Raw genomic sequence first — 13599 nt, 5'->3', positions numbered from 1 at the left:
AATGAGGCCCCTGGTGATCTGTTGGATCCAATTCTAAAGTGATTCTACAAAAGTTCAGTCTGACTGCTCTGCTTTCTGTCTGCGATGATGATGATGATGATGACGATGATGATGAAGACCTCTATTCAGACTTTGGAGAAAATAGAAATTAAGATCAAATATTAGTGAGAACAAAATGACAGAAAGTCTCCAAACTAACCTCAGCGGGTTAACTTTTGCTTTTCAGTTCAACTTTTCATATAAAATGACGTAAAGGTGATTTTTTAGGTTTGACCTTTTTAATGAACGATTAAAATGTTTTTTTAAATAAATGCACATTCAGTGTGGGGCAACAGAAATCTGCTTTTCTTAAAAAACACATTGTTCTTCTTCCTCCAAATAAAAAAACATTGCCACCTTTGCATGCTGCCACTGGTGAGGGATCCGTGTCCCGACCCACCTGTATGACGACAGCAGCAGGGGAGTGACTCTGCAGGTAACGGCAGCGCGCCTGCCGCTGCCGTCTGACCAGGAAACCCCGACATCGCGCTTGCAGCCCAACAATGAGCGCCTCTCTGCTCCGCCACAGGATGCTGCGAGTGTGCGCCGCGGAAACCCCGCTCACCACATCCTGGGGGGGGCAGACGCTTTACATGACAAGAGAACCAAAACAACCTTCTTGTTCACGGCCGAACAAAGGCGCTGACCTTCACCTGTATGAGAGAACTGGACGGAGAGCGGGGCCCCCCCTTATAGAAAACGCCTTACACCTCCAGCTCCAGCCAAATGAAGTCAATGCAGTCGCCATTTTTTCATGATACGGACCCCGACAACGCAAGTAAGTGGTGATTGGTCCGACTCGGCCCGAGTCATCGTTTCTATGGCGACTACTGCCCCCAATCAGGAGTGAGCTTGTTGGAAGGCCACACCCTCTACTTGAAAGTGGGCTACAGAAAATCTGCCAATCAAAGATTTCTACTTATCCAGGTTGTGGCCAGCTTTTAGGGAGGCATCTGATTGGTCAGTTTATAACTTAAATAATTTGAACTACAGAGGAAAACGATGATTATCAAGAAAATGTTCAAAAAAAGAAAGATCCAGAACGGTTCCTCTGACCAATAGACCGAGGAACCGCTGTTTATTTCTCTAAAAAAGTCTACAGAACTTTGGCTTCTTGGAGCCACTTCCTGTCTGGAACGCCAAGGGGGAGGAGCCACTCGATCCAGTTCTCTTGTACAGTCAGTAGTGTGCGCCCAGGACCCTCTCTGCACCTGTATCTCCTGCTGGTTTATGAACACACTGTTGTGGATGAAATTGTCAGGCGCTTCCCAGCTTCCCTTTAAGTTCTTCAAGTGAAAATAGTAGGCGGAGCCATCCTGAAGTTGCATTTGGACCCACGGACTCCTGTTGTCTCCTGAAAAGACAAAAGAAACTTTAGGTTAGATATCACACCTGGTCCAATACTATATGATGAAACCATGAATAAACACCTGTAGTGTCCTCAAGTAAGACACTCACAGGTGTGTTTCCTCAACAGGTGTGTTTCCTCAACAGGTGTGTTTCCTCAACAGGTGTGTAACCTCAACAGGTGTGTAACCTCAACAGGATACCTCAGTGTTACTGGATAGTGTGTTCCAGTAACATGCATGTAGTTACTGCAGTATGTCTGTTAGAACAACATAGTTCTGACCTAAGAGTGCTTGGACCTTTATTGTATGTGTTACCCGAGTTTGGGTTACCTGAGCGTGTGACTATCACAGGTGATGTCAGCTGTGGGTTACCTGAGTGTGTGACTATCACAGGTGATGTCAGCTGTGGGTTACCTGAGTGTGTGACTATCACAGGTGATGTCAGCTGTGGGTTACCTGAGTGTGTGACTATCACAGGTGATGTCAGCTGTGGGTTACCTGAGTGTGTGACTATCACAGGTGATGTCAGCTGTGGGTTACCTGAGTGTGTGACTATCACAGGTGATGTCAGCTGTGGGTTACCTGAGCGTGTGACTATCACAGGTGATGTCAGCTGTGGGTTACCTGAGTGTGTGACTATCACAGGTGATGTCAGCTGTGGGTTACCTGAGTGTGTGACTATCACAGGTGATGTCAGCTGTGGGTTACCTGAGTGTGTGACTATCACAGGTGATGTCAGCTGTGGGTTACCTGAGTGTGTGACTATCACAGGTGATGTCAGCTGTGGGTTACCTGAGTGTGTGACTATCACAGGTGATGTCAGCTGTGGGTTACCTGAGTGTGTGACTATCACAGGTGATGTCAGCTGTGGGTTACCTGAGTGTGTGACTATCACAGGTGATGTCAGCTGTGGGTTACCTGAGTGTGTGACTATCACAGGTGATGTCAGCTGTGGGTTACCTGAGTGTGTGACTATCACAGGTGATGTCAGCTGTGGGTTACCTGAGTGTGTGACTATCACAGGTGATGTCAGCTGTGGGTTACCTGAGTGTGTGACTATCACAGGTGATGTCAGCTGTGGGTTACCTGAGTGTGTGACTATCACAGGTGATGTCAGCTGTGGGTTACCTGAGTGTGTGACTATCACAGGTGATGTCAGCTGTGGGTTACCTGAGCGTGTGACTATCACAGGTGATGTCAGCTGTGGGTTACCTGAGCGCGTCCTGGACTCCAGCAGGGCTCTCAGCTGTCTCTGGTATTCTTCTGCACAGTCAGACAAAAGCTCCTGCAGGTGCAGCTCAGGTAAAGCCAGAACATGGAGGGTCTGTTTGATCCGGTTTTCCTTCACTGCCTGGTTCGCCGCCGCCGCCGCCAGGCAAACTGCAGGACAGTGTGAAGTGTACAGCAGCTGGATCAAACTCCTCTGCCTTTGGGAGATCCAGCTGTGATGTCACAGCCAGTTTTCTTCATGACACTGCTGCACAGCTCATTTCTCCTCATGTTTTTCTAGTATTTATGTCAAACGACGACAGCAGTCCATTGAAAACCTGTTGTCCAGCTTACGTTTCAGAGCTTTCTGGCTCTGTTGGTTGGCCTGGTCCACTGCAGCTCTGATGTCCGCTAACCACAGCTCCGCCTCCGGGTCTCCGCTCATCTGCGTGGACGGAACAGGTGACCTCTACACACGACGCCGTTACCGGGGTGGAGTGTGCAGAGTAGATGTGAGCTCACCTGGGCTTTGTGCCGTCTCCTCCGGCTCAGCAGAGTCAGGTATCTACCCCGGTTTGAGGGAACCACCCCCTCAAGTCCACAGCAGGGCAGCAGAAGAGCAGACAGCAGCTGCTGGGGGTCTGCTCTCAGCACAGCTTGGTTGATGCAGCCAACGGCCTGCAGCTCTGAAGTAGCCATGAGGGGGAGAGCGGGGGGGTTACTGTGTTTAGTGGAGTGTTGTTTTTGTCACTTCAGTCTGCAGCTGTGTTCAGATGTCAGGTTGTGTTACTGCTGTGCTCATCATTGTTGTGATGCTAGTGTGTGTTTTCACATACGCTGGTGTTCATCTTTCACTGCCTTGTTGACGTCGGTGATTCCCTCTTGCAGCTGATTCCAGGTCAGCAGATCGTGCCCCGCCCTCTGCTTCACCTCCGTCAGGTGCAGACAGTACCTGAACGGCAGTGAAATCATCCACATCAAAGCCACAAAGGAAGTCCGACACAGCAGCAGGTATTCAGCGTCACACCTGTGCAACAGGTCGGGGTCCACATCAGAGAGTCCTGCGGACAGACTGAGCACAGCGGCGTTGAACTGCTGCTGATGTCCCGCCTTCAGCGCGTTGTTGATGAGCGCCACCGCCGACAGCATGTCCACTGCCACAAACAGCTCCTCCTGCTTTAGCCCCCCCTAGGAGACACGAGAAGACCCCAGCATGAAAGGGTCTGTGTGTGCACCTTCAGGAGATTGACCTCCATGAAGGTCGGCCTTCAGGAGGTCGGCCTTGGTGGGGCCCGTCTTCACGGGGTGGGAGCGGTGTGTACCTGTGCAGTCCGTTTCTGCAGATGCTGGAGCTCTCTGTGGTACAGATCAGCAGCAGATGGGAACACCTCTGGCAGCTGCAGGTGGCTGTCCATCAGGCAGCTGACGGTGTGACGCGAGTCGCTGCCACGCAGCGCCGCATTGACGCGCTGCAACGCCTCACATACTGAAACGCACACAGGTCCATGCAGAGAAGTCCACAGGAAACCTGGACCTCACAGAGCGGCAGAACACTCACCATCTCTGTCCTCCTGAGCTTTCAGGTTTGCTGCAAAGATCGAATCCTGCAGCTCAGCAACTTCCAGAGGATCCTCAGAGTCCTGAAGCAGAGGTCAAAGGTCAGGTCAGGAGACCTTAAGATCATCACCAAAGTTTATAGATGAAACTCTGATAAAACGCCCTTTAAAGACCCGCTCTGATGAAACTCAGTGTTCTTATGACCCTTTTGTGATGGAGGTCATTTATTAAGAAAATTAGAATTTAAACTGCATTTCTGAGTTTGTCTTTATTCAAATCATTGTGAGTCAGGAGCAGATGAAAAAAATACTACTTAAAAAAGCAGTCAGTTGTGACATAGAAACTGAAATGGGCGGGGCCACAGTCTCCCTGCTCCGCCCCTTTCTGATCATCCACCTGCAGACCAACAGAACCATGAACGTCTTTGATGTTCTGGTCTGAGCAGGAATCTGGATCAGAACCGGACGGCTGGATAGATCTGATGCTGCTGCCATTTTTGTTGGACGGCTAATGTTGGGTTGATCGTCGACTTTCAATCAGAATCAGAACAAAACGGTTCCGCTCCACTTTCATCCAGAATTTCTGCCAACCAGGCTGGATTCTTCCCAGTCGTATGTTCCCACCGCGTTATCTTCACGTTCAGGAAGAACATCTGCACCGTCGTCACGGGCCGAATGGTTCTGTTGTGTTCAATGACTGTTAAAGCAGCACAGCAAGAGGTGCAGATGGAACCTTGGGAGATGTAGTGAATTAAAATCCAAAAGTGGGACTGCTGCTGAACAACAGAGGATTTGTCAGCCATGTTGGCACAAAGCAGGGAGAACGCTAAGCAGTTGGATTGGTTCATGTCTGAGCTCCTAAACATGATTGGCAGAGACCGTTGGGAGCTTAATGAGAGCGATTGGTCAAATCTGCAGTGATGGTAACAAGTTGTAATGTTGAACATTTAGAAATCCTGGCGGGTCTGAGGAAGCTGTGATGTACCAGAACCTTCTGCTGGCGTTCCTCCAACAGCTGATCCAGGTACCAAGGCCCGTTTAGGGTCCGGAGGCCACTAAGGCCCAAACATGGCAGCTGCAGTGAAGAGAGCAAAACCCGCTCATCGGCGGCGTCCAGAGCTGCATCCACCTGTTCCAGCGCCATCCGAACTGCAACCACAACACCAACAGTCAGCTGACTATGATTGGGGGCGGAGCTACAGGGATTGGAGTTTCTCACCATTGACAGTTTGAATTTGATCCTGGATCTCCATCCGAGTCAGGTACTCCTCATACAAGTCTCTGTCCTCTGATGTTCCTCGCTGCTGATAGGTGAGACACGCACACAGGTGAGACACGCACACAGGTGAGACACACGCACACAGGTGGGACACACGCACACAGGTGGGACACACGCACACAGGTGAGACACGCACACACAGGTGAGACACGCACACAGGTGAGACACGCACACAGGTGAGACACGAACACAGGTGGGACACACGCACACACAGGTGAGACACACACACACACAGGTGGGACACGCACACACACAGGTGAGACACGCACACACAGGTGAGACACGCACACAGGTGAGACACGCACACAGGTGGGACACACACACACACAGGTGAGACACGCACACAGGTGAGACACGCACACACACAGGTGGGACACGCACACACACAGGTGAGACACGCACACAGGTGAGACACGCACACACACAGGTGGGACACGCACACACACAGGTGAGACACGAACACAGGTGGGACACGAACACAGGTGGGACACACGCACACACAGGTGAGACACGCACACACAGGTGAGACACACACACACACAGGTGAGACACACACACACACAGGTGAGACACGCACACAGGTGAGACACGCACACACACAGGTGGGACACGCACACACACAGGTGAGACACGCACACAGGTGAGACACGCACACAGGTGAGACACACGCACACAAGTGGGACACACGCACACACGTGGGACACACGCACACACAGGTGACACGCACACAGGTGAGACACGCACACAGGTGGGACACACGCACACACAGGTGAGACACGAACACAGGTGAGACACGCACACAGGTGGGACACGAACACAGGTGGGACACACGCACACACAGGTGAGACACACACACACACAGGTGAGACACACACACAGGTGGGACACGAACACAGGTGGGACACGAACACAGGTGGGACACACGCACACAGGTGGGACACACGCACACACAGGTGGGACACACGCACACACAGGTGAGACACACACACACAGGTGAGACACACACACACAGGTGAGACACGCACACAGGTGAGACACGCACACACACAGGTGGGACACACGCACACACAGGTGAGACACGCACACAGGTGAGACACGCACACAGGTGAGACACACGCACACAGGTGAGACACACGCACACAGGTGGGACACGAACACAGGTGGGACACGAACACAGGTGGGACACACGCACACACAGGTGAGACACACACACACACAGGTGAGACACACACACAGGTGAGACACGCACACAGGTGAGACACACGCACACAGGTGAGACACACGCACACAGGTGGGACACACGCACACACACAGGTGAGACACGCACACACACAGGTGAGACACGCACACACACAGGTGAGACACGCACACACACAGGTGAAACACGCACACACACAGGTGAGACAGGCACACACACAGGTGAGACAGGCACACACACAGGTGAGACACGCACACACACAGGTGAGACACGCACACACACAGGTGAGACACGCACACAGGTGAGACACGCACACACACAGGTGAGACACGCACACACACAGGTGAGACACGCACACACACAGGTGAGACAGGCACACACACAGGTGAGACAGGCACACACACAGGTGAGACACGCACACACACAGGTGAGACACGCACACACACAGGTGAGACACGCACACACACAGGTGAGACACGCACACAGGTGAGACACGCACACACACAGGTGAGACACGCACACACACAGGTGAGACAGGCACACACACAGGTGAGACAGGCACACACACAGGTGAGACAGGCACACACACAGGTGAGACACGCACACACACAGGTGAGACACGCACACAGGTGAGACACGCACACACACAGGTGAGACACGCACACAGGTGAGACACGCACACACAGGTGAGACACACGCACACACAGGTGAGACACACGCACACACAGAGGTGGGACACACGCACACACAGGTGAGACACACGCACACACACAGGTGAGACACGCACACACACAGGTGAGACACGCACACACACAGGTGAGACACGCACACAGGTGAGACACGCACACAGGTGAGACACGCACACACAGGACACACGCACACACAGGACACACGCACACACAGGTGAGACACGCACACACAGGTGAGACACGCACACAGGTGAGACACGCACACACACAGGTGAGACACGCACACAGGACACACGCACACACAGGACACACGCACACACAGGTGAGACACGCACACACAGGTGAGACACGCACACACAGGTGAGACACGCACACAGGTGAGACACGCACACACACAGGTGAGACACGCACACACACAGGTGAGACACGCACACACACAGGTGGGACACACGCACACACAGGTGAGACACACACACACACAGGTGGGTCACACGCACACAGGTGAGACACGCACACACACAGGTGAGACACGCACACACACAGGTGGGACACACGCACACACAGGTGAGACACGCACACACAGGTGAGACACGCACACACGTGAAACACGCACACACGTGAGACACGCACACAGGTGGGACACGCACACAGGTGGGACACACGCACACACAGGTGAGACACACACACGTTAGACACGCGCACACACACAGGTGAGACACGCACACACACACACGGGTGAGACACGCACACACACACACGGGTGAGACACGCACACACACGGGTGAGACACGCACACACACGGGTGAGACACGCACACACACAGGTGAGACACGCACACAGGTGAGACACGCACACAGGACACACGCACACACAGGTGAGACACGCACACACAGGTGAGACACGCACACACAGGTGAGACACGCACACACAGGTGAGACACGCACACACAGGTGAGACACGCACACAGGTGAGACACGCACACAGGTGAGACACGCACACAGGTGAGACACGCACACACACAGGTGAGACACGCACACACACAGGTGAGACACGCACACACACAGGTGAGACACGCACACACACAGGTGGGACACACGCACACACAGGTGAGACACACACACACACACAGGTGGGTCACACGCACACAGGTGAGACACGCACACACACAGGTGAGACACGCACACAGGTGGGACACACGCACACACAGGTGAGACACGCACACAGGTGGGACACACGCACACACAGGTGAGACACGCACACACAGGTGAGACACGCACACACGTGAGACACGCACACACGTGAGACACGCACACAGGTGGGACACGCACACAGGTGGGACACACGCACACACAGGTGAGACACACACACGTTAGACACGCGCACACACACAGGTGAGACACGCACACACACACACGGGTGAGACACGCACACACACACACGGGTGAGACACGCACACACACGGGTGAGACACGCACACACACAGGTGAGACACGCGCACACACACACACACAGGTGAGCCACGCAAACAGGTGAGACACGCACACACACACACAGGTGAGACATGCGCACAGGTGAGACAAGCATACACACACACACACGGGTGAGACACGCACACATACAGGTGAGACACACACACACACAGGTGAGACACGCACACACACAGGTGAGACACGCACACACACAGGTGAGACACGCACACAAACACACACACACACACACACACACACACAGGTGAGCCACGCGAACAGGTGAGCCACGCACACACACGGGTGAGACACGCACACACACGGGTGAGACACGCACACACACGGGTGAGACACGCACACACACGGGTGAGACACGCACACACACACACACACACAGGTGAGCCACGCACACACACACACACGGGTGAGACACGCACGCATACAGGTGAGACACACACACACACAGGTGAGACACGCACACACACACACACACACAGGTGAGCCACGCAAACAGGTGAGACACGCACACACACCTTACACACAGCGGTGTGAGCCTTCCTCTTCTTCGCCTGCTGCAGCTTCTCCTGGTAGACGCACATCAGCGCCTCCTCCAGGTCAGTGAGCAAGGCAGCAGGATTCCTCAAAGTTTGAGCCGTGACGTGCACATCTCCTCGGTCCAGTGCCTCGTTAATGGCAACCACCGCTGCATGCACTGATGGGAAATCACAGCTTGAAACCTGCCAGCTCCTCCCACCAACTCGCTGAAGCCAACCAGAATCCGCCTCACCTGCGGCTTCGTCCACCGACAGCTCATTGGTCAGGATGCCTCCTATCTTGTTGAAGGCTGGCATTTGGATTCCGTACCTGTCCAGCTCCAGCTTCATGTTGTTGATCTCTTCATCTGTTCAGTCACAACCAACCACAGCTCGCTTCAGTCCGCTCAGTTAGACTCGTTCCTGCTCTAGCACACCTGGTTTGGTCCACAGGACCCGCCAGCACCTGGCAGAACTGTGGACCCTAGCCAGGTGTGAAGGGAGTGGCTTAAACGTTATACAAGATGAGGTGGCTCCTAAAGCTAACCCGGTTCCAATACCTCCTTCCTAAACGCCAGATTCCCGCCAACAAGTCTTCAGTTAAAGCACCTGGACAGCCCAGGAAGTTACCTGTGAACATCACTTGTCCATACAGGTCATGAATGGGTGGAGCCAAACCAAGTCTGTGCAGGTACAAGCTGCAGACACACAGGAGAGCAGACAGACAGGTTAACTGTTGGAAAATTGTATACAAGTCATCTCATATTTGCTTTTAGGAATTACCTAGCTATAGAGGTAATATAATTATGTTTGCAGAAGTGTTTGTGTCCAAGTTCCGTTTCACAGGGAGGTGAAGGCTAAACGACTGTCCAAGATCAGCATGTTATCAGCTTCCAGACCGGAATCAAAGGAGGCTCTGTGTCAGTTTATCGGTGAGAAAAGGCTTTGCAGGGCCAGAGACGGTGTGGAAAGACTGAACGGATGGACACGTTACAATGAATGTTTTCTGATAGCGCTGCAGCTGTGTTCTTATCTGTTTCAGCTCATTTGGAAATGTAATAAAAGGGGAGGGGGCAGGAATATGCACCAGAGCGGAGAGAGACAGTTACTGGGCATTATTCTCTGTTCGTTCTCCTCCTAAAGGTCCTTCTATCTCTCGTCTTTCTTTCCGTTTGACGTTATTCAGATGTTGCAGGTTGTTTGAACCCAACATTAACAGACACACAGGTGAGCAGACAGACAGATTAACAGACAGGTGAGCAGACAGACAGGTGAGCAGACAGACAGGTGAGACAAACAGACAGGTGAGCAGACAGACAGGTGATATGACAGACAGGTGAGACAAACAGACAGGTGAGACAACCAGACAGGTGAGACAACCAGACAGGTGAGCAGACAGACAGGTGGGCAGACAGACAGGTGAGACAAACAGACAGGTGAGCAGACAGACAGGTGATATGACAGACAGGTGAGACAAACAGACAGGTGAGACAAACAGACAGGTGATATGACAGACAGGTGATATGACAGACAGGTGATATGACAGACAGGTGAGACGACAGACAGGTGAGCAGACAGACAGGTGAGACAAACAGACAGGTGAAACAAACAGACAGGTGATATGACAGACAGGTGATATGACAGACAGGTGATATGACAGACAGGTGAGACGACAGACAGGTGAGTCGACAGACAGGTGAGCCGACAGACAGGTGAGATGACAGACAGGTGAGACAACCAGACAGGTGAGACAACCAGACAGGTGTGACAACCAGACAGGTGATACAAACAGACAGGTGAGACAGACAGACAGGTGATACAAACAGACAGGTGAGCAGACAGACAGGTGTGACAACCAGACAGGTGATATGACAGACAGGTGATATGACAGACAGGTGATATGACAGACAGGTGAGACGACAGACAGGTGAGACGACAGACAGGTGAGCAGACAGACAGGTGAGACAAACAGACAGGTGAGACAAACAGACAGGTGATATGACAGACAGGTGATATGACAGACAGGTGATATGACAGACAGGTGAGACGACAGACAGGTGAGTCGACAGACAGGTGAGCCGACAGACAGGTGAGCCGACAGACAGGTGAGCCGACAGACAGGTGAGACACACAGACAGGTGAGACAGACAGACAGGTGAGCTGACATACAGGTGAGCTGACAGACAGGTGAGACAACCAGACAGGTGAGACAACCAGACAGGTGTGACAAACAGACAGGTGAGACGACAGACAGGTGAGATGACAGACAGGTGAGACAACAGACAGGTGAGACGACAGACAGGTGAGACAAACAGACAGGTGAGCAGACAGACAGGTGAGATGACAGACAGGTGAGACAACCAGACAGGTGAGACAACCAGACAGGTGTGACAAACAGACAGGTGAGACGACAGACAGGTGAGATGACAGACAGGTGAGACAACAGACAGGTGAGACGACAGACAGGTGAGACAAACAGACAGGTGAGCAGACAGACAGGTGAGATGACAGACAGGTGAGCAGACAGACAGGTGAGATGACAGACAGGTGAGACAACCAGACAGGTGAGACAAACAGACAGGTGAGCAGACAGATAGGTGATATGACAGACAGGTGTGACAAACAGACACATGAGCCGACAGACAGGTGAGACGACAGACAGGTGAGCCGACAGACAGGTGAGCAGACAGACAGGTGAGCAGACAGACAGGTGAGACAAACAGACAGGTGAGCAGACAGACAGATTAACAGACAGGTGAGCAGACAGACAGATTAACAGACAGGTGAGCAGACGGACAGGTGAGACAAACAGACAGGTGAGATGACAGACAGGTGAGCAGACAGACAGGTGAGCAGACAGACAGGTGAGCAGACAGACAGGTGAGATGACAGACAGGTGAGACAACCAGACAGGTGAGACAACCAGACAGGTGAGACAACCAGACAGGTGAGCAGACAGATAGGTGATATGACAGACAGGTGTGACAAACAGACAGGTGAGACGACAGACAGGTGAGACGACAGACAGGTGAAACGACAGACAGGTGAGCAGACAGACAGGTGAGACAACCAGACAGGTGAGACAAACAGACAGGTGAGACAAACAGACAGGTGAGCAGACAGACAGGTGAGACAAACAGACAGGTGAGACAAACAGACAGGTGAGCAGACAGACAGGTGAGACAACCAGACAGGTGAGACAAACAGACAGGTGAGACAAACAGACAGGTGAGCAGACAGACAGGTGAGACAAACAGACAGGTGAGACAAACAGACAGGTGAGACAAACAGACAGGTGAGCAGACAGACAGGTGAGCAGACAGACAGGTGAGACAACCAGACAGGTGTGACAAACAGACAGGTGAGCAGACAGACAGGTGAGCAGACAGACAGGTGAGACAAACAGACAGGTGAGACAAACAGACAGGTGAGCAGACAGACAGGTGAGACAACCAGACAGGTGTGACAAACAGACAGGTGAGCAGACAGACAGGTGAGCAGACAGACAGGTGAGCAGACAGACAGGTGTACCTGAGAGCGTGGATGCAGTATACAGCTTTTGGCATGTTCTTCTTGTCGTACACGTCTGTGGTTTCAGGATAGAAGATCTGACGACAGACAAGAGTTCGTCAGGTTTGAAACGGACCACCGAACCAAAGTTCTGAAAAACCAGTCTGCTCACGGACCCCCGGCAGGCCCAACGCCGTCATGGCGTTCCTCCAGTGGTTAATGTTGTCGGTGTGACGGAACTGCAGGCCCGCAGCCTGAAGGAATCAGACCGCAGCTCATCAGAACCCGGAACCCCCCAGGAAGGAAAAGGTGGGGAGGAAACCCCTTTAATGGCAGATCAGAACCACCTGGAATCTGAGCTGCTCCGGGTCGTAGATCTTCTTCAGAGGGACGGCTGTCGGAGCAAAGCGATGACCCAGTTTGGCCAGAATGACGCCGTTCCTCAGTCCCTCCTCCAAGTCAGTGGGAGCAGGAAGCTCCTCCCCCAGACACGCCTCCATCCATCTGAGGAGCACATTTCAGTTTTTCAGAGAAAAACAGCAGACCAGACCGGTTCGGTTCTGAACACAGACCTCTTGGCCTCCTCCAGCCTGCACAGGTACTGGTACGCCACGTTCTGGACCCTCTGCTCGTCCATCTGCTCCGCCGTGAGGCGCTCAACTGATCGAGACACAAACCACACCCCCATCCCAGTCAGAGGTCTGATCAGCACAACAGAAGACGCTAGAGGCCAGAGGTCCGGTTCTTCAGCACAGAACTGGACCAACGGTC

The 13599-nt window shown here is 52.8% G+C and overlaps 1 protein-coding gene across 9 annotated transcripts in view; it reads right to left on the bottom strand.

Moving 5' to 3' along the window:
* Positions 1-13599, bottom strand: part of iqgap3 (IQ motif containing GTPase activating protein 3) — a 53768-nt gene that overhangs the window by 39529 nt on the left and 640 nt on the right. For 3 of the 9 annotated variants that reach the window (XM_023964056.2, XM_023964059.2, XM_078933716.1), the window contains exons 2-19: positions 13401-13488; positions 13176-13332; positions 13005-13082; positions 12850-12926; positions 9949-10016; positions 9573-9686; positions 9319-9497; positions 5373-5457; positions 5139-5302; positions 4156-4237; positions 3920-4083; positions 3625-3785; positions 3434-3549; positions 3120-3283; positions 2952-3042; positions 2601-2768; positions 1251-1393; positions 440-610 (exon numbers count right to left, since the gene is read on the bottom strand). In XM_023964056.2, coding sequence (XP_023819824.1) covers positions 440-610; positions 1251-1393; positions 2601-2768; positions 2952-3042; positions 3120-3283; positions 3434-3549; positions 3625-3785; positions 3920-4083; positions 4156-4237; positions 5139-5302; positions 5373-5457; positions 9319-9497; positions 9573-9686; positions 9949-10016; positions 12850-12926; positions 13005-13082; positions 13176-13332; positions 13401-13488 — 2270 coding nt within the window. The remainder of the gene's footprint in view (positions 1-439; positions 611-1250; positions 1394-2600; positions 2769-2951; positions 3043-3119; positions 3284-3433; positions 3550-3624; positions 3786-3919; positions 4084-4155; positions 4238-5138; positions 5303-5372; positions 5458-9318; positions 9498-9572; positions 9687-9948; positions 10017-12849; positions 12927-13004; positions 13083-13175; positions 13333-13400; positions 13489-13599) is intronic. The other 6 variants (XM_023964058.2, XM_078933714.1, XM_023964057.2 and 3 more) reach the window with 3 other exon arrangements.

The sequence above is a fragment of the Oryzias latipes genome, chromosome 16 (assembly GCF_053564925.1).
Source record: "Oryzias latipes strain Hd-rR chromosome 16, Olatipes_Hd-rR_3.1".
Lineage (NCBI taxonomy): Eukaryota > Metazoa > Chordata > Actinopteri > Beloniformes > Adrianichthyidae > Oryzias > Oryzias latipes.
The sequence above is the reverse complement of the archived record's forward strand: the minus strand, read 5'-3'. Positions and strand labels throughout refer to the sequence as shown.